The following is a 22,746-nucleotide window of genomic DNA, read 5'->3' as shown; positions in this document are numbered from 1 at the left end:
CCGCTACCCTCTGCACTGGGTCAGGCTTCCACCATCCGGCCCTTGGGACAGCCCGCTCCTGTGCCCCAAGCTGTTCCCCTGGAACAGGTTACTGTTTGCGAGGAGTCCTCTGACAGCCCCCCAGAGGATGTTCCTCGCAAGCATACGTGCAAAAGGAGGCACATTGACTCCCCCGAGTCTCTCACGGAAGACACGGATTTGGAGGAAGGGGAAGGCTCCCCACGGTCACCCCCCGAGGATGTCTCATTTGGAGACATCATGGAAATGCTCCGCATAAGGGGGGGGTGGTCTGCCCCCAAGTCTTCCTTGGACGAGTCCGTGTTCTTGGAGGCATTTGAAGCGGGCCCGTCTACCTCTTGGGTGTCCCCTCCTGCCGACCCCCTGGTGGACCTCATTACCACCAGGGCGTGAAAGGAACCGGACACCGTGGAGCCAATCCCCAAAAGGCCTGACCGGATCCTCAGTCCCCCGGCTGACCGTGCCCATTGGAGTAAGGGGCCTCCGGTAGATGCCATGTTGACGGCGGCGGCCACCAAGAGGGAACTTGCTCAGGAGAGTCCCTCAGTCCATCCCCCAAGCAAGGAGTCTCAGATGATGGACCGCTTGGGGAAGCGGATGTTTAGTTCAGCGACCTTCTCGGTAAGGGCGTTGAACTATCTGGCACATGTGATTAGGATGCAGCGCGATCTTATTAAAGAATACGCTGCATCCCCCCCAGAGTCCATGTCGGAGGAGGACAAAGTGCTGCACTCCACCCGCATGGCCACTCTCAGGTCCGTTACCAATACCTCTATGCGGCTACTCTCCCATGCTACGGAAGGCGCCGCTAGAGCCGCAGGGGCAGGCCTAGTTACTAGACGTCAGGCCTGGCTCCGTCATTGCGATTTCTCAGAGCCCTTCAAAGCGTCATTTGTGAACGCCCCCTTCGATGGTTCTGCCCTCTTTGGCAAAACTGTTCGCGACACTTTGACCCAGAGCGAGAAGGACGGGAAGACGCTGTCTGCTGTCGGAATCCGCTTCTCTGCACCCCAGAGGCCCTATTCTAGGAACCAAAAGGGTCAGAAGAAGATGTGGTTCCGGAAGTCGCAGCAATCCCAGCCTGCTCCGGACAACCAGTCCTTCCGTGGCAGAGGAGGACAGGGAGGACGCCGCCCTAGAGGCAGAGGGGCTCCCTGGAACTTCGGGTCCAAAGAACCCTTCTCTGAACGGCCCGCGCAGCAACCCTGAGGGGTTGCCCGGCTGCTCCACTCTGGAGGCAGTCGGGGGACGTTTCTCGGAGCACCTAGCGGCATGGGAGTCCATAACATCAGACCGCTGGGTTCTCCAGATCATATCCAGAGGATACCGTATCCCCTTTCATCACTTGCCAAATTTGAAGTCCCTCCCCGACGTTCCACCCGGTCAACGGGAGGCCGCTTTGGCAGAAATTGGCCATCTGCTAAAGAAAAGAGCCATCCAGCCCATCCCCCCAGACCAGATCGGATCAGGGTTCTACTCCAGGTTCTTTTTAGTGCCAAAAAAGACGGGGGATCTAAGACCAGTTTTAGACCTTTCTCTCTTGAACCTGGCAGTTCCCAAGGAGAAGTTCTGAATGGTCACTCTGCAATCTATTCTCCCCCTTCTGGGAGAAAAATCACTGGATGTGCTCCATAGACCTCAAGGATGCGTACTACCATATACTAATGGATAGGTGCTCCAGGAGGTTTCTCCGCTTCCGGCTGGGAGCCAGTCACTACCAGTTCCGGGTCCTTCCCTTTGGTCTCACCACAGCCCCCAGGGTGTTCACCAAAGTATTAGCAGTGGTAGCGGCCCACCTGAGGCTTCAGGAGGTACAGGTCTTTCCCTACCTGGACGACTGGCTCCTTACCGCCCCAACAAGGCATCTACTACTATTGGCGCGAGACTCCTTTCTCCGTCTTGCTCCCAGTCTGGGCATCACTATAAATACAAAAAAATCCAACCTAGCACCCACGCAGTTCATAGATTTTATACGTGCCAGGTTAGACACAAGGAGTTTAAAAGCCTTCCTCACTGCGGACAGAGTTCAAAATCTGCAACTCCAGGTGCGGGCCATTCTCCGCTCAAGCTCAGTTCCGGCGGAGTTGGTCCTGAGGGCTCTAGCGTCCATGGCAGCTGCTATAGCACTTCTTCCTCTCGCCAGGTTCAATATGCGCATCCTCCAGTGGACACTCCTAGTACAGTGGTCATATCTTGCTCTTCCTATGCATCATCCCATTGCGATCAGCAAGGCTTGCAAGCGGTCCCTCCTGTGGTGGCTTCACTCTCCAGATCTCCAGGGAGGCCGCCCATTTTGTGCTTCTCCCCCTCTCGCCATGGTGACCACGGACGCCTCCCGCCTCGGGTGGGGGGGGGGGCATTTTGCAGGCCGGACCGTCCAAGGCACGTGGAACGATTCAGAGACCTTACTGCATATCAACGTTCTAGAGATGAGAGCAGTGCTCTTAGCGTTGCTAGCACTTCAGGCCTTTCTTCCCTTGGGAACAATTGCGATTCAATCGGATAACATGTCGGTTGTCTGGTATATCAACAAGCAAGGAGGAACCAGGTCTTACCCTCTTTGTCGAGAAGCCATGAGAGTTTGGGAATGGGCAATCTCCACCAACCGCTTTCTCATAGCAACGCACATTCCGGGTCGGTCCAACATCCTGGCGGACAAGCTCAGTCGCACCATTTTCACCCCTTACGAGTGGTCTCTCAATACTCAAGTAGCGGAACGCATATTCGCACGGTGGGGAACTCCTTCTTGCGATCTTTTTGCCTCTCCCTCAAACACCAAGTGCGACAGTTTTTTCGCTCTGATACCTCCTCCAGGAGGTTCCCCAAGAGATGCTCTGGTGAATGCTTGGCCACCCGGTCTTCTTTATGCTTATCCCCTCTTGCCTCTGATGCTCCAAGTTCTTCAGAAAGCCTCTCGGTTGGGGTGCAGAATGATTCTCATTGCTCCGTTTTGGCCTCGACAGATCTGGTTCCCCTTCCTAAGGTCTCACTCTGTGAATCCTCCTTGGATTCTAGATCCCATTCCGGATCTGATATCTCATCCTTCCCGCTTATCTCCTCCGAACCTGGACAACCTGAAGCTGACCGCTTGGCTGCTCCAGTTCCACTCTTGATCAGGACTCCCGGTATTTCGTCCCCTGTTAAGGCGATCCTGGTGGCAGCTCATAAACCATCCACTAGGAAAGTCTACCGTAGCAAGTGGAAACGGTTTTCTTTGTGGGTGGAGCAGCAAGGCCTAAACCCCTTTACAGTTCCTCTCCCTTTAGTGCTTGATTTCTTAACCACTCTTTTTAACGATGGAGCCAGCAGTTCCACGGTCAAAGTACAACTTGCGGCAATTTCACATTATCACATTGGTCATGACTCCAATCCACTGATGTCGGCCAAGTTGTGTAAAATTTTCCTTAAAGGTACTTTTCTTCTCAGGCCCCCTGTAAAACAAGCGGTTCCTCCTTGGGACCGTTCCTTAGTTCTCCAGGCCTTGACCACCCCCCCCCCCCTCGAACCGGCGGCTATGGTAGATCTGAAATTCTTGTCGTTCAAGACTGCCTTCTTAGTAGCCATTACTTCGGCCAAGAGAGTTTCAGAGCTCCAAGCATTATCAGCTAAACCTCCTTACTTGGTCTTTCATCCAGACCGTGTTTACCTCAGGACCAACCCGTCCTTTCTTCCTAAAGTAGCTTCTGAAGCAAACATTAATCAATCCATTAACCTCCCTGTTTTCTTTCCTAAATATGAAAACAAAGGTGAATACAAGCTTCACTCCTTAGATGTTCACAGGCAACTTAGATTTTATCTAAACAGGACGGCTGGTCATAGGCAATCCGACCAGTTGTTCATTTCCTTTGCTAAATTTAATTTGGTCAAGCCAATTTCTAAAGTCTCACTGTCTCGCTGGATTTCACAATGTATCTTATTGGCTTATCAAGCTTCAGGAAGGCCCGCACCGGAGGGTGTACATGCCCATTCAACCCGGTCAGTCTCTACCTTGGCAGCCTTTAAGGATAGGATTCCTCTAGATGATATTTGTGCAGCAGCCACGTGGGCTTCATCTCATACTTTTATTTCCCACTACAAGTTGGATCTTGTATCTAGGGGTAGAGCATCCTTTGGCTCCGCGGTGCTCCGGAATATCCTTCCATGATGGCCGCCCAAGATTCAGGTAGCTGGGGACTCTGTCCCACAGGTTGCAGACAAATGAATCTCCTACTTCAGATTTAGAAGTTATGTACTCACCATAACGTTCCATCTGAGTAGGTGTATTCATTTGTCTGCAACCATCCCGCCCTCCTATCCCCCTGGCCTTTCAGTTTCCTGCATATGTTGTGTTACCCCTTTCAGGTGTTCTTGCTTTTGGCAAACTCGATCTGAGGTCATGAGGGTAGAGCAGGGCATTATGGGTGAGGGGAGGAGCTGAGAGCTTGGATCCATAGCTGGTAAACCATGCCGGTTCGGATCCGATATCGGATCCATAACCCACAGGTTGCAGACAAATGAATACACCTACTCAGATGGAACGTTATGGTGAGTACATAACTTCTAAATTTTCTCATACAATACAGTCAGTTGTCCATGCTTCAAATGACACTTTAGGTGATAGGGTTTTGATTCCTTTCAATTACCACTGTTCTCAGGACATGCTACAGGTTTTGCAGGAGGCCAGAAAACCCCATACTAGAAAATCCTGTGGCTAAGTGGAAGAGAGATTTTCTATTTGGTGTATCAAGCATGACCTGGAGCCTTTGTCTGTGGGGGGTCCCTCCAGTTCCTTCTTAATTGTGTGAATTGCAGAATGCTGGTTTGGCGTTTTCCTTTGTTAATGTTCATTTTTTTAGCCATTTCTACCCGTCTGCCTCCAAGTCCACCTTTGTGTTTTAGTTTTGAAGTCAAACAATTCCTAAAAGACATCCTTCATATCAGGCCTTCAAGAAAGCCTATTCCTTCTTCTTGATGTCTTAATTTTGTTCTTGAAAAATTGACTCAGTCCCATTTTGAGCCTGTCTTCTTCCCTCCAGCAATGTACTTGGAGGACAGTATTGTTGGTGCCTCTTACGTCTGCTGAGGGGGTCTCTGAACGTCAAGTCCTTGTGGTGGTCCCATTTTCATTTTTTTACTATCACAGGTTGTCTCTTCGTACCAGTCCTTCTTTTATGCCCCCAAGTGGTTAATGATTTGTCCTTGAATCTGTTAATTCATTTTCCCTTCTCCTCAGACTTTTACTGAGAGGGTACTACACACTTTTGATTTATATAGACAGCTTAGATATTACTTGGACAAGACAAAATGCATCAGAAAATGTAAGTAGCTTTTTGTTTCCTTTCATGCCAGGAAATTGGGTTTGTGTTTAAGAAAATCATTTCCTCCTGGATTTCTAAGGCCATTTCTTTTTGTTATTCTTTTCATGGCAAGCAACTTTCTTCTTCTATTCATACTATGTGGCCTCTGCTGGTGATTTTGTAAATGGTCTAGATACTAGATCCATCTTGGTAGCTGCTTGCTGTTCTGTTCACACTTTTACCAAACACTACAAGTTGGATATATTTGCAGAGCCAGGGTGGTTTTTGCCAGGGTTATCTTTCATTGGTTTGTGGAGGGCTGTTCTTTACCTTCCTCCTCCCATAGTGTCCAGTAGCTTTTGTACCTCTCCCATGAGTAAAGAATACTACAACAGTGATAAGGAAGGATATAGTACAGCTGTGTAAGATCTTACCATAACAGTAGACATCCTACTTCTGACTATTGCAGTATTCTATCCCTTGTTGCCCTCCCTCTAGCCAACAGTCCTTCTTTCATACTTATCTCCTTTTTCTTCCCTTCCTGGATGTGCATGTTATTACTTTCTGTGGTTTTGCTCTGGTTCTGGGGCACTTCAGGTCAGAGGATTAGGCCTCCATATGTCACATATGTACCTTACAGCGTGCATGTGGGACATATGTCTGACATATGATGCCCGGGAGGTATAAAGGCTTTGGTATGCTGGCTGTATATTAGGTTAGAAGGTAGACTGGGGGAGATCTTGAGGTGACCTATCCATTTATTTAGGTTTACCCTGAAGGTGGCAAAAATGCTAGTCTTCTTGATGTGTAGTGAATGTTTGTTCCTGTGGTAGAGAATGCATTGGGATGCGAGTATATTATGTCTGTATATCTTGATTGTCTATTGATAAAGGTTTGGGTCCTTTAGATAGTTATTTGAGGAACCAATTCTTCTATGCAGGAATAGGATGTCAAGAAAGATCAGGTCAAAAACCTGTATGCAGATCACCCTGTAAGAGTCTTTAAAAGACTGAGTACAGGAGGAGGGCTGCCAGTCTGCCCAGGTAAGTGAGGATTTTGAAGCCTTTGATCCTTCTAGTTAAGAATCTCTGAGGTCTCTTAAGGTGAGTAACGTCTCAATAAATATATATATATATATATATATATATATATATATATATATAGATAGATATCAAATTAGTACTATATTCATTAAAGGTTTTATAAGAAAGAGTAAGAAAAAATTAAGACTTCTTTAGAAATTGAGGAGATGCCTTTGAAAATAAGCTGAACCAGGAAGAATGATTTCGGAACTATAATAGAAACATGATGCTCAAAAGATAAGGTGTTAACAATAAGTGATACTAGGTCCCTTAAGACGGCGTCTGACTTGGATCCCTATTAATTATTTGAATATTTTAAAGTTTGAATGTCATATGGTCAACACCATATGATCGAACTTTAAAAAGTTCAAAAGTGAAAAGTGACAGCTCCGTACTGCACAGAATGGGAACATTTCCCTTTTCTGCACTGAAGTGCGATCTCGGAGTTGATATATTTAAGTAGGGGAGTTGTGGGGTGTAGGAGGGCTTGCCCCCCCTGCTCAGAGCATTGAGATAAGTTTTTCTTTTAATTTTTTATTATATTTTCGATGTTTCAAACTTCGCTCATATGTTGTCGAGCATATGAGGTTTGAAGTTTTGAAACTTCGACTATATAATATAGACCTGTCTGACTTGACGGGCGTTTTGCCTGTATAGTATGCTGTGGAATGCTTTATTTACTATATAAACAAAATATACAACATTTTTTTACATTTAGTTTGTAGTCATTGTCTTTGCATCACTTGTTAATGTAGCCATACCCAAGTTGGAGCATTTGGGTGGGGTGGAGTTATTCATTTCTGTACTGATTAACAGATGCTCTGACATGGGATCGGTATCCTAACCCATGTTGGTGCATTTGTGAGTCAGAGTAGAAATGAATAGCAACACCCAGTTTACATTTGTCCACAAACTTGGATAACTGTAGGCCTTGAATGTTGGCTTGAAGGTCTGAGAAATTTATGTCAAATAGGAGAGGGCCCAACATGGAGTCTTGTGGTTCAAGTCTGGTCATTTTTTTGTTTTCAGAAGTGGCACTTACAACTTTAATCACATAAATTTTGTTAGCTATCCACTGTGCAGCATGTAAATTTATATTCACATTTACAAGTCAGCCTACATAAGACAGAGCCCCTCACTATCACTCTTCAAGAGGAACCTTGATGAGTGGATGGGTAACAGAAAGTTCACACCTGGGATCACACCAACAGCACTACTAGATAGGGGGCAAGGGTACTAGCTGCTAGTACAAGGGTCTAGGGAACTACTAAAGGGGCGGTGAATACCGCACAACGTGGCTGGGCTAATATATGCCTTCGGGCAGATAGCCCAGTACCAACCTATGAACCTATAACAATATCTACCAAAACATGCCAGATGTACAAGCTGATTTTAGAAGGGCAGAGGCACTAGAGATACAGTTGAGTTGCTATCACATACTGGTTAATAGAGAAAGCAAGGAGTTGTAGATTAATGTATACTTCTGCGTTATAGATTACTGAGAAGCTTTTGATTTTATGGAGCATAAAAAGCTATTGCACATTATTAGAGAAATGGGGTCCCCCTTTCTCCTGTTTTATATCTCCAACACAGGTCCAATGTAAGTGGAAATATCCTCATTATTCTTGCTAGGTTGGAAAACATTTGGGCCTTAGAAGCATACTTCAGTAACAGCACTGTGTCACCCTGGACCTATTCAGATATTGGCTGCTGTGGTTCTTTTCCCTTTCATACTTAAGACTTCTGCTTTAATGTCTACTAATAATCTCAAATCTGCTCCTAAGTCCCGTTTGTGATCCCTCTTACCCTTCTTGCATTAATATCTTCCAGAAGAATGGGGGAGAGTATGTTCATCGAACTTCTTTTCTTCACTTATTTCTTTCACTTCACTACCACCCCTACTTTGGTGATGTTTTTTGAAGAAATTAACAAGGATAGCGAGCATGACCTGCCTTTGACAAAAATAAATTGATATGAGGGTCCCTGGTTAAGAGATTTTTTTTAGTACCCAAGTCAGTGAGGTCTGAAATATGTTCCATAACTTTACATGTGATGATAATGAAGGCTTCCAGCAAATGCAGAACATCATCTGTGTAATGTCATTTGATTAGCTGTTTTTTTCTAGCCTCTGGAATGTAGCCAGTGGAGAGGCTTAGATTAAAGAGATCAAGCAGGTGTTCATATATACCATATACTGATGATAATGCAACTTGGTATGCTATCAGGGCCAATGGATGGAGGTGCTCTTAGATTTTGAGAGGATTTGCTCTATAGTAGTTACAGGGGTGTGGCTGGGACTGTGGAATTTGTAGAATAGTTGTAAATGTGGATAAAGTAAACAATTATTTATTTATTTATTTTATTTTATATTTGTTTACCGGGAGAGTCCGACTGGGGACGAATCCCATTTTCAGCGGAAGCTCAGAGAGAAAAGCACCACAAAGGCTAGTACAGTAAATGCAGTACACAAGTTATTAAAGTACAGTACAAAAAAAAACAGCTGTTGTATGCTAATACAGTAAAATAAGCACAGAATAAGTATACAGTGTAAAACAGCATTATGTGAAAGGTATACAGTATAGTTGTAGGACATTTCATTCAGTTATATGGTTACATTTGTACAGTAGTTAATAAAATAACACATGCTGTTTAAAGTTCAGAACATAGAAAGGAGCTTTTGTAAGCTTGCACAGTAATTTCAACATAAGCTCTTGTATACTATACAAATATGTTCCATTATGGGAAACTACCCAGGGTCTGAACAACTGCATATCTAAGACCTGTTTAAATTTGACCAGTGGAGTTTTTTCAAGTTATTTTTGTTTTTGTTTTCTGTGGTCCTAATATCTAGAGGGGTGGAATTCCATGTTTTTGCAACAGAAGTAGAATAGAGGGAGTCACCAGAGCTATTTTTCTTTTGGTTATGTCAACCAGTGCTTTGTTGGTGGATCTTAGTTGGCATTGGTTAGAGTAGATATTCAGGCCATGTAGTCCAGGAATTTTATTGGGATTATATAGAATTTTGTGGGCTATTGTGAATTGTTTATATGTGAGCAGGTTAGACCACATAGTGCTATTAGTGGGCTATTGTAAGTTGGTTATATGCGAGCAGATTAGTTAAGTCTAGCCAAGATAATTGCTTGATTGCTAGGCAGTGATGTGTACTGAAGGGTGAGTCAGTTGGGAACTTAATTTTATTGTAGCAAGTGTTTAGTTTCCTTAAGTCTGCTTTGTTTTGTTTGATGAGTATGAGGAGGCATAGAGAAATGTAGAGACTAGGTGGGTTCTAACAATGGTAGCTTTACTGTTGTTGATGAGGTACTTTTTGCATCTGTACAGTATTACGAGTTTTTTTATTGACTTTTTTTTGTCTGTGCAATATGCATATTGAATTTCATGTTGTGATCTATGTTAACTTCTAGTAGTTTGGTGTATTGGACAGTGGTGGTGTTAGCTGAGTATATTGTGAATGGAGGCATGGCATATAGGATGGAATATTATTAGCTGTTTTTTTTTGGGGGGGGGGTTAAGTATTATTTGAGAGGTGATTAACCAGGTTTCAACAGTGGTAAAGGATTCTTGTGTCAGTTTCTGGAGTTGAGGGAGTGATGGAGTGGAAAAGATTAGGGTGGAGTCATTGGCGTAATGGAATAGAGTGGCATGCGAGGTGACTTTGGGAAGTTGGTTGGTAAATATGTTGAAGAGGAGAGGACCGAGGATGGATCCTTGGCGGAATCCTAAGGTGACAGGTAGGTAGGGAGAAAAGGAATTTTGCCATTTTACTGCCTTTTGGCAGTTAGCTAGATAGTCTTGAAACCAGGCTAGAGTGGAGTGGCTTAGATTAAGATCGGAGAGAGCAGTTAGGAGTTTGGCATGGGAGACCGTATCGAAGGCCTTGGAGAGATCAAAGAAGTCAGTGGAGACAAGGTTGCCATTGTTCCGCTGTTGATTTACAGTATTGGTAAAGCTAATAAGTGTTGTGGTAGCACTGTGATTGGGAAGGATTCCGTGCGGGGTGTTGGTCAGCAGTTTGTTAGTAAGGAGATGGTTCATTATTTGGGAATGTTTACATTTTTCAAGGATTTTTTACAAGGGAGATAGAATGGTAATTGGATGGTAATTAGATAGTTCCAGTGAGTTACCACATTTGTGAAGTATTTTATGTGAAAGTTTCCACAGAGAAGAAACACATTGATCTGACAAAGAGCAATTGATTAGCATGGAAACTGGATATGAGATGGCTTTGGCTGTGATCTTGAAGTATTCTGCAGGTAATCTATCATCAGCCAGAGCTGTGGGTTTAAGTTTATTCAGATGTTTATATATTATGTTAGTAAGGGCAGATTGTAAGAAGAAGCAGTTTTGTTCAACAGGTGAAGAAGCTAGGATTGGATATGAAGTAGGAGAATGATTTTGGTGAAGTATTCATTGAATTGGGTGGCAGTATATTGGTGGTGCAATAAACTTGTCAGCTAGGATATTAGCTATTTCCTTTTGTCATTGCGGGCAGTATTATTGCAGACTAACTCTGAACATTGCTGGATATTAGTTCTTAACTTTCTGATATCATTAAAGTGTTAATCTGATATTGCCAGTTTTTCATCTCATCCTCACATATGGGTCTGGATTTGATCCATCAGATGCAACTCTGCCATTACTAAGCTCATGGCAATCAAAAAGCTCTTTGATACTTACCCTTACCCACAGTGCATCTCACCCTTTTACCTCGGATCTCATTTGGCACTTTGCGAAGATGTGGGCTGATCAGCTAGCTCTTGGTTTATCAGGTCATATTGTTAAAATGTTTTCATCTATAGTCTATTTTCTATATCTTATTAGTGTATTTGGTATCTTTCTATTCTCCCTTGCATTTAAGAACCCTTCTTTAACAGTAACTGTTTTTAATCAGGTTACCTTTGTTTTTCTCTTTCACTTTCTAGTAACAGTCTTTTTTATAGGTTACTTCCCTCTTCTTTTACCTTTAAAGGTATTTCCTTAACTGCTATCATTAGTAGTTCTCCCTTTCTGCCTATTTCCATCTATTTCTCTTAAAAAAAAAAACAAAAAAAAAACCTTTCCTCTCTTTTTTTCTGTTTTGACCTTAAGTGTGCATGCATCTGTGTGAGTGGCTTCTCTGCCCGTATTCCTTACATCATGGCAGAGAAACAAGAAAATCCTGCTGGATTTAAAAAATGCACCAAGTGCAGGCAATAAGATTCCATTTGGTAACTCTCATTCCCTGTGTGTTTATTGTCTTGGGCCCCTTCACTTTTAAGAGGATTTGCAATCTGCCATGCTTTCAACCACTGATCTTTGGTCGAAAGAAAAAGTAAGCTCATCTTGAAGGGCATGTTAGCTTCTGCTTTTGAGGAGGCTATTTCTGTCAGTCAGGTAAAATCTGGGTCTTCCACGAAAACTATATCAGCTTATTCGAGCTCTGCTTCTTCACTTTCCTCAAAATCCACTGACAGAGGAAAGAAGAGGCCTTCCTCTGCTCCAATGGAACCTTCGGAGCCAAAAGCAAAAATGTCAAAATCTCCCAAGTCTGTGGAGTCTGTGACTTGGTCAGAACCTTCAGCACCTATCATTACTGGGTTGGATCGGGCTTCTTTGGCTCCAGTTCTATCTAGTAAGGATAGATTGGATCCTTTGATGTCAGATCCAACAAATTTATTTTGACACTACCAGAGACTCTGTACTCTGCATTTGATCCGGTTCCATCGAGGTTACCGTCTCCCTTGTTATCTAGAGTAAGGTCCCCATCTGCATCCTCTTCCCATTTGACCAGGAGCCTTAATGAAGAAGATGTGGAATGGATGGTGCAGAAGATTTTGTGGGTGCAGGGCATTACTTTGTCCCCCTCAGCGTTAACCTTTGCGGTGCCAAGTCTGTCTAAACCATCTACTCCCCCTCTTCCTCCTCCTGCAGTTTCAGGGCAGGCTTCGGAGTTGTCGGGTCCAATATGCCTGGTGCCTTTCAGCTGTGATCCGAAGATGTTCTCTTCCTCAGATCACACCTTTGCTCAGAGCTCTTCGGCCTTTTTGGAGCAGGAGAGTTCCCAGAGCCACACTGAGCCTTGCGAACCTCAAGTGCGCTTGACTCCCAGGTCTTTGGAACAGTTGATGCTCCTTGGGGCTTTGGCCAAGGTGAGCTTGGCTCTGGCTTCAACCCCTGATGAACTGTCTTTTGGACTGGAGGGGACCCCATCCCAAAAGAATGGCTTGTCGGAGTCGAAGTCCTCATCCATTCAGGAGCGATCAGCCTTTGTGGCTTTGGAGAGAGCTATAGTTGCCACTGCATCTAGAAGGTCACCTACCCCATCGGATCCACAATCCCATCAAGATACCCTGCATTTCTCTTCTGACCAGGATGTTCCACAGTGACTGCGGGACCTCAGGAGTTCTAGTTCTGTTCTAGTACCTCCCCAGACTACCGCACTGAGGAGATCTCTAGAAAGAGACTTTGCAAGAGGAAGCATTTGGACTCCACAGAGGAGTCAGCTATGGAAGACACTGAATTTGATGAGGGAGAAGGATCCCCATGGCCCCCTTCTGAGGATGTTTCCTCTGGAGATATTCTGGAGATTCTGAAACAGAGGAGGGGTGGCTGGCAGTCCAATAATCCTTCACCTGAGGAGTTGGTGTACTTGGCGGCCACTCATCTACCTCCAGGGTGACTCCGTCCACAACTGATCTCATAGGTTTGATCTCTCAGTGGGTATGGGAGACCCCAGATTCCATCAAACCTATTCCCAGACACCGAACAAAATAATCACTGCTCCATCTGACAAGGCCTTCTGGATGAAATGGGTTGCAGTAGATGCCATGGTCATGGCATCAGTAAAAAGAAGCAACTTTCCGAGGAGAGTTCAACTATCCACCCTCTTAATAAGGATTCTAGGATAATGGATAGATGTGGGAAGTGAATGTTTTCTTCAGCAACCTTTGCCTTGTGATTTCTGAATTATCTTTTTCATTTCACTAGGTTACAAAAGGATCTGATCAAGGAGCTGACAGATACCCTTGAAGGAGCAGTAGCTGAGGGAGGAAAAGAGAAGGTAGCTTACCAGTTAGCCACCCTATATTCTGTGGCTAACTCTTCATGAGAGCGGCAGGTTCCAGCATCTCTATGAGGAGGCATGCCTGGATGTGCCTTTGCGATTTTGCAGAGCCTTTTAAGTCTTTATTTATCAATGCACCATTTGACAGAACTTCTCTTTTTGGTCCCAAAGTCAAATATACGCTATCCAGGTGTGAGAAGGAAGGTAAGACTTTCTGCCATAGGCATATCTTTTTGGCTCCACAGAGACCCTATCCTAAGGGTCAGAGAGGCACTGGAAAAATGTTGCTCAAGTTTCAAGGGTCCTACCAAGACACGTGGAGAGTTTTCCCCTAGAGACAGAGGGAGAACTATAATGGAAGACACTGCCCTTGTGGCAGAGGAGGTCTGCAGAACCAAGGTTCCCAGGAGTCTTCCTTTGGGAAGCCCTTTCAGCCCTCCTGAAAGGAGGCCCAGTTGTCCACTTCTGTAGGCAATTGGGGGGGGGGTCAACTCTCCCTGCACTGGAGAGCCTGGCAAAAGATGACTTCCGATATGTGGGTGCAGAGGATAATATCCAGGGTGTACTAGATTCCCTTTTTCTCAACAATCCCCACCCACAAGAAAATCCCAGGCATTCCACCCAGTCAGAGGGATTAGGCAGTCATTCAGATCCAAACACTACTAGAAAAAGAGTCATCCATGATGTCCCCCGCGATTAGAGAGGATTTGGAACTTACTCAAGGTTCTTTTTCGTTCCAAAGAAAACAGGGGATTGGAGACCAATCTTGGATCTCAGCAGATTGAATAAGTTAGTCTGACAGTGCATGTTCTGCATGGTCACGGTGCACTCCATTCTTTCTTTTCTGGAACAGGATGACTGGATGTGCTCTCTAGATCTTCAGGATGCATACTACCATATAAAAATGGACAGACTCTCCAGATATTCTTCTGGGTGGGAGCCAGTCATTACCAGTTCAGAGCACTGCCTTTTGGTGTCACTACCACCCCAGAGTGTTCACCAAATGCATGCCAGTGGTTGCAGCTCACCTGAGATGACAAGGGTTCCAGGTGTTCCTTATTTAGATTTAGAAACTAGCTCATATCTGCCCTGACCAGGCATCTACTTATTTGTACAAGAGACTCTATTCTTTAAGTTTTTTACGCGCTAGTCATAACCATAAACTACCAAAAATCTCATCTGAAACCTACTCAAACACTAGAGTTCATAGGAGCACTACTAGATACCGCTCAAATTATTGCAAAACTTCCTTCATCCACAGTATTAATAATCAGACGACAAACATGCAGGTTAATCAGGAGCAAGAAGGTAGCTGCCTGCCATGTTCTACAGGTGTTAGGATCTATGGCCGTGGCGATAGTGTTGGTTCTGTTAGCCAGGTTTCACATGTGGATACTGCAATTGCTTCAGATTGTTCAATGGTCAGTAATCCACCAACCAATGTCTCACCAAATTCTTATAACAGAAACATGCAAAAGAAATCTTTCATGATGGAGTCATTCAGAACAGGTGACATGAGGTCGACTCTTTATTCCCCCTCAACCACAGAAAACGGTGATGTATGGTTTCTGTGGCTATTTTATGCTCGTATTCAGCTTTGAGCTTCATGATGGTACCCATAAGCTCTTAGAATTCTTAAATATGCACTTAAGATGTATAGAGTGGTGCCTGTTTTAAACACTAAGCAATTTGTTTTTCTTGTTATATAGTTTATTTATTATTTATTGATAGTCTTTTGTTTACCAGGAAAGTCTGACTGGGCACAAGTTTCATTTTTAGAGTAGGCCCCGGGGAGAAAAGCTTCATAGTTTACTCAAACAGGTGTTCAGCCATACGAGTTTGTTTTTTAGATTTAACATTGTTTCATGTGGATAGGGGACTGCCTTATCACTACAGCTATTTTAAGTGGGAGTAGATCTCATGGGCTTAGACAATAGCTTTAGCTATGGGTTTCATCGGAGAAGTACTACAGCAAAATTTATTTAGTTCATCAAATAATTGAAAAGGTTTGGTTTTGAATAGTCCCTAAAAGCAGAGGCATTTGATGGAGAAATACCTCAGTTTTACAGGAAAAGTTCATAGATTTATGATTTGATTTAACAAGACAAGATAAAACACTTGGAGATGTGCAAGAAAGGGTCATGTTTGTTTATATTTTTAAACACCTTTATTTAATTATCACTTAAGACATAGGCAAACATACATTAACAGAAATAAAGACCATTTTAACATTTTTCCATTTAAATACAATACACATCACATATACTTTCTTTGCTACTATCAGCTGTCCAGCATTACAAAACCTTGCTGAATTCCTACCTTCCCTGAAACCTCACTCCTCCTAAACATTATTATGCTTGTATTATTCCCACAATTTCCATTTACTTCTATGTAATTTGATCCTTCCCTTTCCTAAAGATCCCTGTTCCAGTTCTTTTATCTCCTTTATGATATTCAGTACATCAAATACAGTTGGCGTAGTCTTGATTTCCATTTTCTAATAATTGATTTTTTTGGCAGCCAACAGAATTAAACTTTATAAGGTCTTACTATGTCTAAGCAATACAGATCCTGTATCTCAGCTCAATAGCATCATTTCCTTACTTACAGCCATTTGCTCACCTGATATATTTGATGGAGTATTCTGTAGGGAATTTTCAAAATCTGACAGCTCATTATACTCCCAAAACATATGTCCCCAGTTACCTCTTTCTTCTCCATCATACCTCCAATATTTGCTATCTACCAGAGGAAAAAATTCTTTGAAGTCTGCTTGGGGTATAAAAATACTATGCAAACACCTCCAAGCAAAGATCCTATACCTTCTGGACTTGATTGCATATTTGGGAGCCATGCATATGTCTTCCCATTGCTTTCTTGTAAATTGCAGTATCTCTTCCAATCTTTTCTAACCTCCTGTGATTGATTCTTATAGTTATCATGCAGTATTGTATATGCCTTACTAATTATCCATTTTTAATAGCTGCATATGTTCTAGATACAACTAAAAACTCTACCAGAGTAGGTCTTTCACTTAAAATTCCCATATCCCTTTCTGTTTGCCTGTTCTTTGAGATCAAGCCCTGGTAGGGAAGATAGACTCTAGCCTGCAGTCCAACTGCCTCATCCCACTCTATTGCCTTTCTTGCTTGAGTTTCCTAATATCTTGTTTCCTTTGCCAGGTTTCTCCAGTACAGTACAGCCCCCTCTTGCCTGTTTTCTGAACCCTACTTGCAGTCATCCCCATTGGCAAAATCTCCTTTCTCCATTCCTGTATTGACTTAGCTCTTAGAATACTTTCTGCTACTTTATGAATATAATATTCTACTTGGTTATTATATTCTCATTAAGGATCTGCATCCAAAATCTCACTTTCTCTCCATTTCTTAAACTTCCCCCTTGCTTTAGAGTCATTGTCATCCCTTCCCATTTTGAATTATGACCTAGTTGTGTTATGTATATGAGCCGTAACTGTGTAGCTCTACAATATCCCTTCAAATTAGTAAACCTAAACCACCTTGTTCTGTTGAAAGGATCAACTTATCCCATGTAACTCTTGCCCTCTTTCCTTCCCAGATAATTTATTTCAGTTCATTATTAATTACTGTCCACAACTTCACCTCAGGTTGATAAAAGTATGCCTGACCTATATACAAGACTGAAGGGACTAAAAGCATTTTAACTGCTTGTATCTTACTTACTATCTATATTCCTGACATTACCTCTGAGTAAAGATGGAGTTTATCCTCAATTTATTTTTGCATTGTATGAAGGCAAGAGTGAATCCTTTGTCTTTGGAATCCTGGACTCAGGAGAAGAGGTGTGACTGAATGTTGGTGAAAATGGAGGTAATCATGCTGGCATGACTTATTTATTTATTTATTTTACATTTGTTTATCGGGGATGTCTGAATGGGCCAGTGGTCATTTTTCAACAAAGGCTTGGAGAGAAATGCTCCATTACAAAAACACATTACAAACAGTACAAGAAACCAATAACAATCAAGAATACATAACCTTGGTACATATAGGTAGTAAATAGCTTATACATAAACAGTTAAAACTGAGAGAGTAATATAAAGTTGAAAGAAAAAGAAAGTTAACAAATAAACTAGCATAAAATAGCTTGTGCCATCATAGAGAAATGACTGATCAGTAGATCAGTATCTTGGATTTGGTGGTAAATATTTATGAGATTCTGTTTGTGAACAAGAATGTGGCCAATTGTTGCTATGCTGGTGTTACTTGTTCTAAACCGTGATGGCTCAGGCAATGTTGAGGGGAAGTACAAAAAAGAGGAATATGATAAACTGTAGGAAGCTTGAGATAGGTAGATAAAATAGGAGCGGTAGAGAGAAACTGGAATTCTGTGAGAAAATAGTAAGGGAATAGATATTTTGGTGGTAAGAACAAGGAAGGACAGAATGATCAGCCTGGATTAGTGCAGGAGCAAAGCCAGTTCTGGTTAGTTGTTCCTTTGTAGTAGTTTAAATTTGGATGTTTTGCTAGAATTTAGTATGGTCTGAGGCATGGAATTCCAGGACTTAGATATGTGATGGGAGAATAGAGAGTTACCATAACAATTATTAGATTTAGTTACTTTGAGTAATAGTTTGTTAGAGGATCTTAGTGGCCTGCCGTTTGAGTAGGGCTGCACTAAGCTCTTGAGTGCTGGACAGTTGTCTGGATGGTGGAAGATGGAATGAATGAAAGTTAGTTGGTTGAGGGATAGGAAATTGGGTAGTTCAATCCATTTAGTTTATGAATTACTGTGCAGTGATGTGATCTGTAAGGGAGGTTAGTAGCAAATCTTGTGATTTTGTTATAGCAGGACTCCAGTTTGTTTAAGTCAGATTTTCTGAGATTAGTGAATACAGGTGAGGCATACAGATTGGTAGAGAGTAGACTAGTCCAAGCTATGGAATGTCTAGTGGCCTTGGATAGGTTTAGGTTAACTCTGTATACTGAGCCTAGCTTAATGTGGACCTTTTAGGTAGTTAAAGCAAGATGTTTGTCAAATTTTAGGTTTTTGTCAGTTGTGACTGCAAGGAGTTTGGTGTGCTGGACAGGTTCAATTTTAGTTTTATTGACTGAGTAGATGATGAAGGGGAGAGTTGTCAGGAACTTTGCTATTAGTGAAGAGCATAAGCTTTGTTTTATTTGGATTGAGTATGAGTTGAGAGTCAGAAGTATTTTTCAATGTCTTGGAAGGATTGTTGGGTTTTTATAGGAGTTCTTTTAGGGAGGGAGCCCAACATATGAGGGAGGAGGAGTCTGCATATTGAATGATGGTTGCATGCTGGATGGCTGTGCCGAGCCTGTTGGTGAATATGGTGAAAAGCAATGAACCGAGAATTGAGCCATGGAGTACTCCTACTGAGACTGGTAATAGGGTGGGAGTTCATTTTGCTACTTAACTGCCTGTTGGTGGTCATTTAAGTAGCTGAGAAACCAGAAGAGGGTAGGCTGGGTTAGGTTTAAGGAAGCTACCTTATTTAGTAGCTTTTGGTGGAATACTGTATCAAAGGCCTTAGACATATCAGGAAAGATTCTAACTCAGTTTGCTTGCTTTTGGCTCAAATTCATCACTGAAACATGATACAGTCTTTCCTAAGGGTTAGCATAGTTGAGTTACAGTACCTGAAAAATGAGATGCATATTAAAAGTTAGTAGTACTGTGGGGAAGCTGGTGTTATCTAACCCCGTGAAGCAAGTGTTTGAATCCACCCTTATTAAATTACGCTGGCCATATACAGAAAGGTACAGTGTCAACACTCCAATGACAAAGGCTGAGGTATCATTTTTAGTTGATTTGCAATCAGCATGTTCTCATGTAAGGGTTTTTTGGCTCAAGTGGAACATTCTGGCAGTTGCCGTCCACACAGCATTAGCCCCACCATACTGTGAGAGATCATCAGTGAATTGTGAATGGTCTTGCTAGAAGTAAGCAGTCATTCTACTGCAATCACTTTTTATATTAAAGATACGTTATGTGAGCCTAATGTCAGATTTGTATATTGGGAAGCAGGAGATTAGTATACCCTGGTCCAATCTGATTGCTGGGGAGTTGAGAGCATGTGGTACACATTAAACCCATTCTAAGATTTAAATTCATATGATTTTTGTCACAGGACATTTATTAATCCACTGTTTTAATTAGCTGTTGCTACTCTGATCTCTCCAGGAAGTGTTCGTTGTGTCACTGCAGGAAGGCTGATTTACATCATGTGACAGAAGAATGTGACAAGGGGAAGCCTTTGTGGAGACATCATTAAGTATGGCCTGTTATAAGTGTGCGTTGAAGTATTGAAACATATATGACCTTAGTATGTTGTCCAGCTGGCTGACTCATAACCATCCAGTCCCTTATACTGGTATCAGCTTGGTTGGTTATCATGAAGAATTGGTGGTACAGTAGTCTGCCATTGACTGTAGTTTGGAAAGATGAGACCTTGTGCAATATTCTGGTAACTCAGGTTCACTGGGTTATGATATGGTAGATCTTAGGCCATCAAGATCTGTGGAGACACCTTCTTACTTTAGTGTGCTATAGAGACTTGTGATTTCTCTCATGCAAAGGTCAGCAACCCAAAAGATAAAGAAGAGTTGTTTTTAAATAATTGCTTCAGTACCCTAGTATTTCAAGGATCACACTGGGTGTAGCCTTCTGATTAAAAGGCTGAGTAACAGAACAGATATACATAGTGGTTTTAATATTTTTAATAAAAAAATTCTGCGCTTATTAATGGCCCAGTCTGTGTAAATATACTGCTGCTAGGTCGAGCCAGAATTTAAGTTGTTAAAGAGCCATATAGAGACCCACAACTGTATGGGAGGGTCATAGCAAAGGGAAACCCAATCCTTTCTTTTGCAATGATGTGTAGGGCCATAAATATGGTGACTTGTGTTGAAGCTTCTAGATTAAAAGAATACATACAGGCTACTTTTTGGACTTATGGGAAGGGGAGGGCACCCAGCATGTCTTGAGTGATTTGTGTTGTAGTTGGCACCTTTTGTTTCTTTATTTTATGTTCATAAACATTGATGATCTGTGGGCTGCAGTTCTTTAATATTAGTTGGGGCTCTATCCCATATGGTTAAACTACGTAAAGTAAAATGTTTTTATTCTTTTTTCTTTTATTCATGTTCTTTGCTTGTAACGTGTGTAGACGTACTATCAGCAGGAGCATCGTTATAAGTATAGTGCAGTCTAAAGTATGTTTAGTTTTGCCAATCTCTTGAAGTGTATCCATTTATGAATTGTGGCAGTATTACCCCATGCTGATCATATGTTGTAACATATGGTGTCAGGAAGTACCATAGCTCTATAAAAAGTGTGATTTATTACTTTTTTTACTGATAACAGATTTAATTAAAACATATTAAGTTGAGAAATACACAGGTAGTTTTGTGATAGTGTGAAAAAAATCAAAATTTTGGGAAGATGCTTGAAAATATTATACTGCAATTTGAAGTTGTTTTCACACATTATATTGTTTGAGCAATGAGTTGTGAGCACGTTTGAACATGTCTGTGTCTGAACACGACTCAGAACAAGCACCGTCACATTCAGTGGTGTATTCAGAGTTACTGGAGATGACTAATAGAAATGTGCAGGAGGACTGCTTCTGTATGCTGTAGCCAGTTTATTAATTTATATTTTATTCCAAACATGCAGTATAAAGAATACATGGAGTTAGAGAAATAAGATTTGGAAAGCTGCTTTGGAGTGAGTACATTAACTATTAGCTGAGCTTATTTCACAGCAAAATATTGTAGTTGTATTTCAATTTTTAATATCTGTGTTTTCAGGATGAATTACAGAGACTTCTTAGAATATTGAAGGAGATGTCACCAATTTCAGAAGAAGAGCTTCAAAAGCTGCATATAACTATGGAAGATTTCATTACCTCACTGTCTTCTGTGCAACCGTCTGCCAAGAGAGAAGGATTTGCTACAGTTCCTGATGTAACCTGGGCTGATATTGGAGCCTTGGAAGAAATACGTGAGGAACTCACTATGGCAATACTGGTAGGCTTTGTAATTTTCTTGTCTGTTATTGCTTCAGGCTTCTCAGGAACCAGTTCAAAGATGCAGGCTATATCATCCTTTTTGTATTAAATATTTTAGTTGCTGTACCAGGTGTTGTAAGCAGTCTTGGGGTCAGCGCAAGTGAAATAATAGTTTCTCTCCTACCTCCAGATTCAGATTCATGATGGCCTCTTGAGCATTTTTGCTGTTGAGGCATTCCTGATTCAGAAACCTTCTGTAATAGATTTATAATTTTGTTATAGCAGTATGCAGATTGAGATGGAGTTATCAAGGATCTTCAAAACATTTTTCCTGCCATTTGCTGTAAAGCAACTAAGTGAAAAGCTTGCTTTACAATTTGATGGGAGCCCTCTGATTGCTTTCCTGGTTCTTTCTTAAAAATGTTGCTGGTTCTTTTGCTTTCTTCAGCTAAGCCTTTTTTTAATGAATTGAACTGATTTTCAGTTTTGTTTAGTTCACTTTGTAATGGTGATTTTGTTTTTTGGCCAGATATTTACCTAGCAATTGAAATAATTAGACTTGTCTGATGACATAGTGACATCTCCCAGCTTGATAACCATTGTGACTCTTTGCAGTATGTGAAATTTTTACTAACAAGCCTATGTTTTGAGAAGGTCTGTTTTGTCTCTTTTAAATGGTATGAGATCTCAGTGCATTATATTGCAGAGACTATGCAGAATTTCAGCATTACACTTTGACACCTGTGGCTTTATCATTATGAATCTGGCAAATGGAAAGTTCCTATTTTCTTAGATTCTGAATTTCTACTTTTTTCTCACTACAGCCCTACAGATCAATGTTTTCCTGTCTGGATAGTCCAAACATTCCATTTCATTCCCTTGTGGCAAGAGTTAAGTGGTAAAGAGTGGGCCAGCTTTCTCGCCTAGTAATGTGGCCTTCCCCCTCTCAGTGAAGCATACCTTTCTCTCACCATGGTTGTCTGAACTCCATTGTATGTTGCCTGCCACAGGGATAATGTCTCCACTCACTCTCAGCTACATACATATGCACAGTGGCAACTCATAATCATAAGCTTGTGTTCCATGGGTGCAACATTTAGTGTTCTTGCTAGGTGTCGCTCAAATGGTGAACCAGAGCTGCCTCCCTCCCCCATGGGTGGTTCAGATGGTAGTGGCCACTCACTCCAGTCCTCCCCAACTAGATATGTTAGGTATCCAAGCCACTAAATGACTTTGGGTGACCTGGGCCATAGTCTGGGCTGTGTCCTTCTACACCGCTGGAGCTGGCTAGACTCTGAA

The 22,746-nt window shown here is 42.2% G+C and overlaps 1 protein-coding gene across 2 annotated transcripts in view; it reads left to right on the top strand.

The window, feature by feature from the left end:
- The window catches only part of NVL (nuclear VCP like), a 1,985,423-nt gene that overhangs the window by 1,006,835 nt on the left and 955,842 nt on the right, over positions 1-22,746 (top strand). For both annotated transcript variants that reach the window (XM_044058761.1, XM_044058752.1), the window contains one exon: positions 21,248-21,466. In XM_044058761.1, the coding sequence (XP_043914696.1) occupies positions 21,248-21,466 (219 nt within the window). The remainder of the gene's footprint in view (positions 1-21,247; positions 21,467-22,746) is intronic.

Source organism: Protopterus annectens, chromosome 1.part2 (genome assembly GCF_019279795.1).
Source record: "Protopterus annectens isolate FY-2018-M chromosome 1.part2, PAN1.0, whole genome shotgun sequence".
Taxonomy (NCBI): Eukaryota; Metazoa; Chordata; order Ceratodontiformes; family Protopteridae; genus Protopterus; species Protopterus annectens.
The sequence above is the reverse complement of the archived record's forward strand: the minus strand, read 5'-3'. Positions and strand labels throughout refer to the sequence as shown.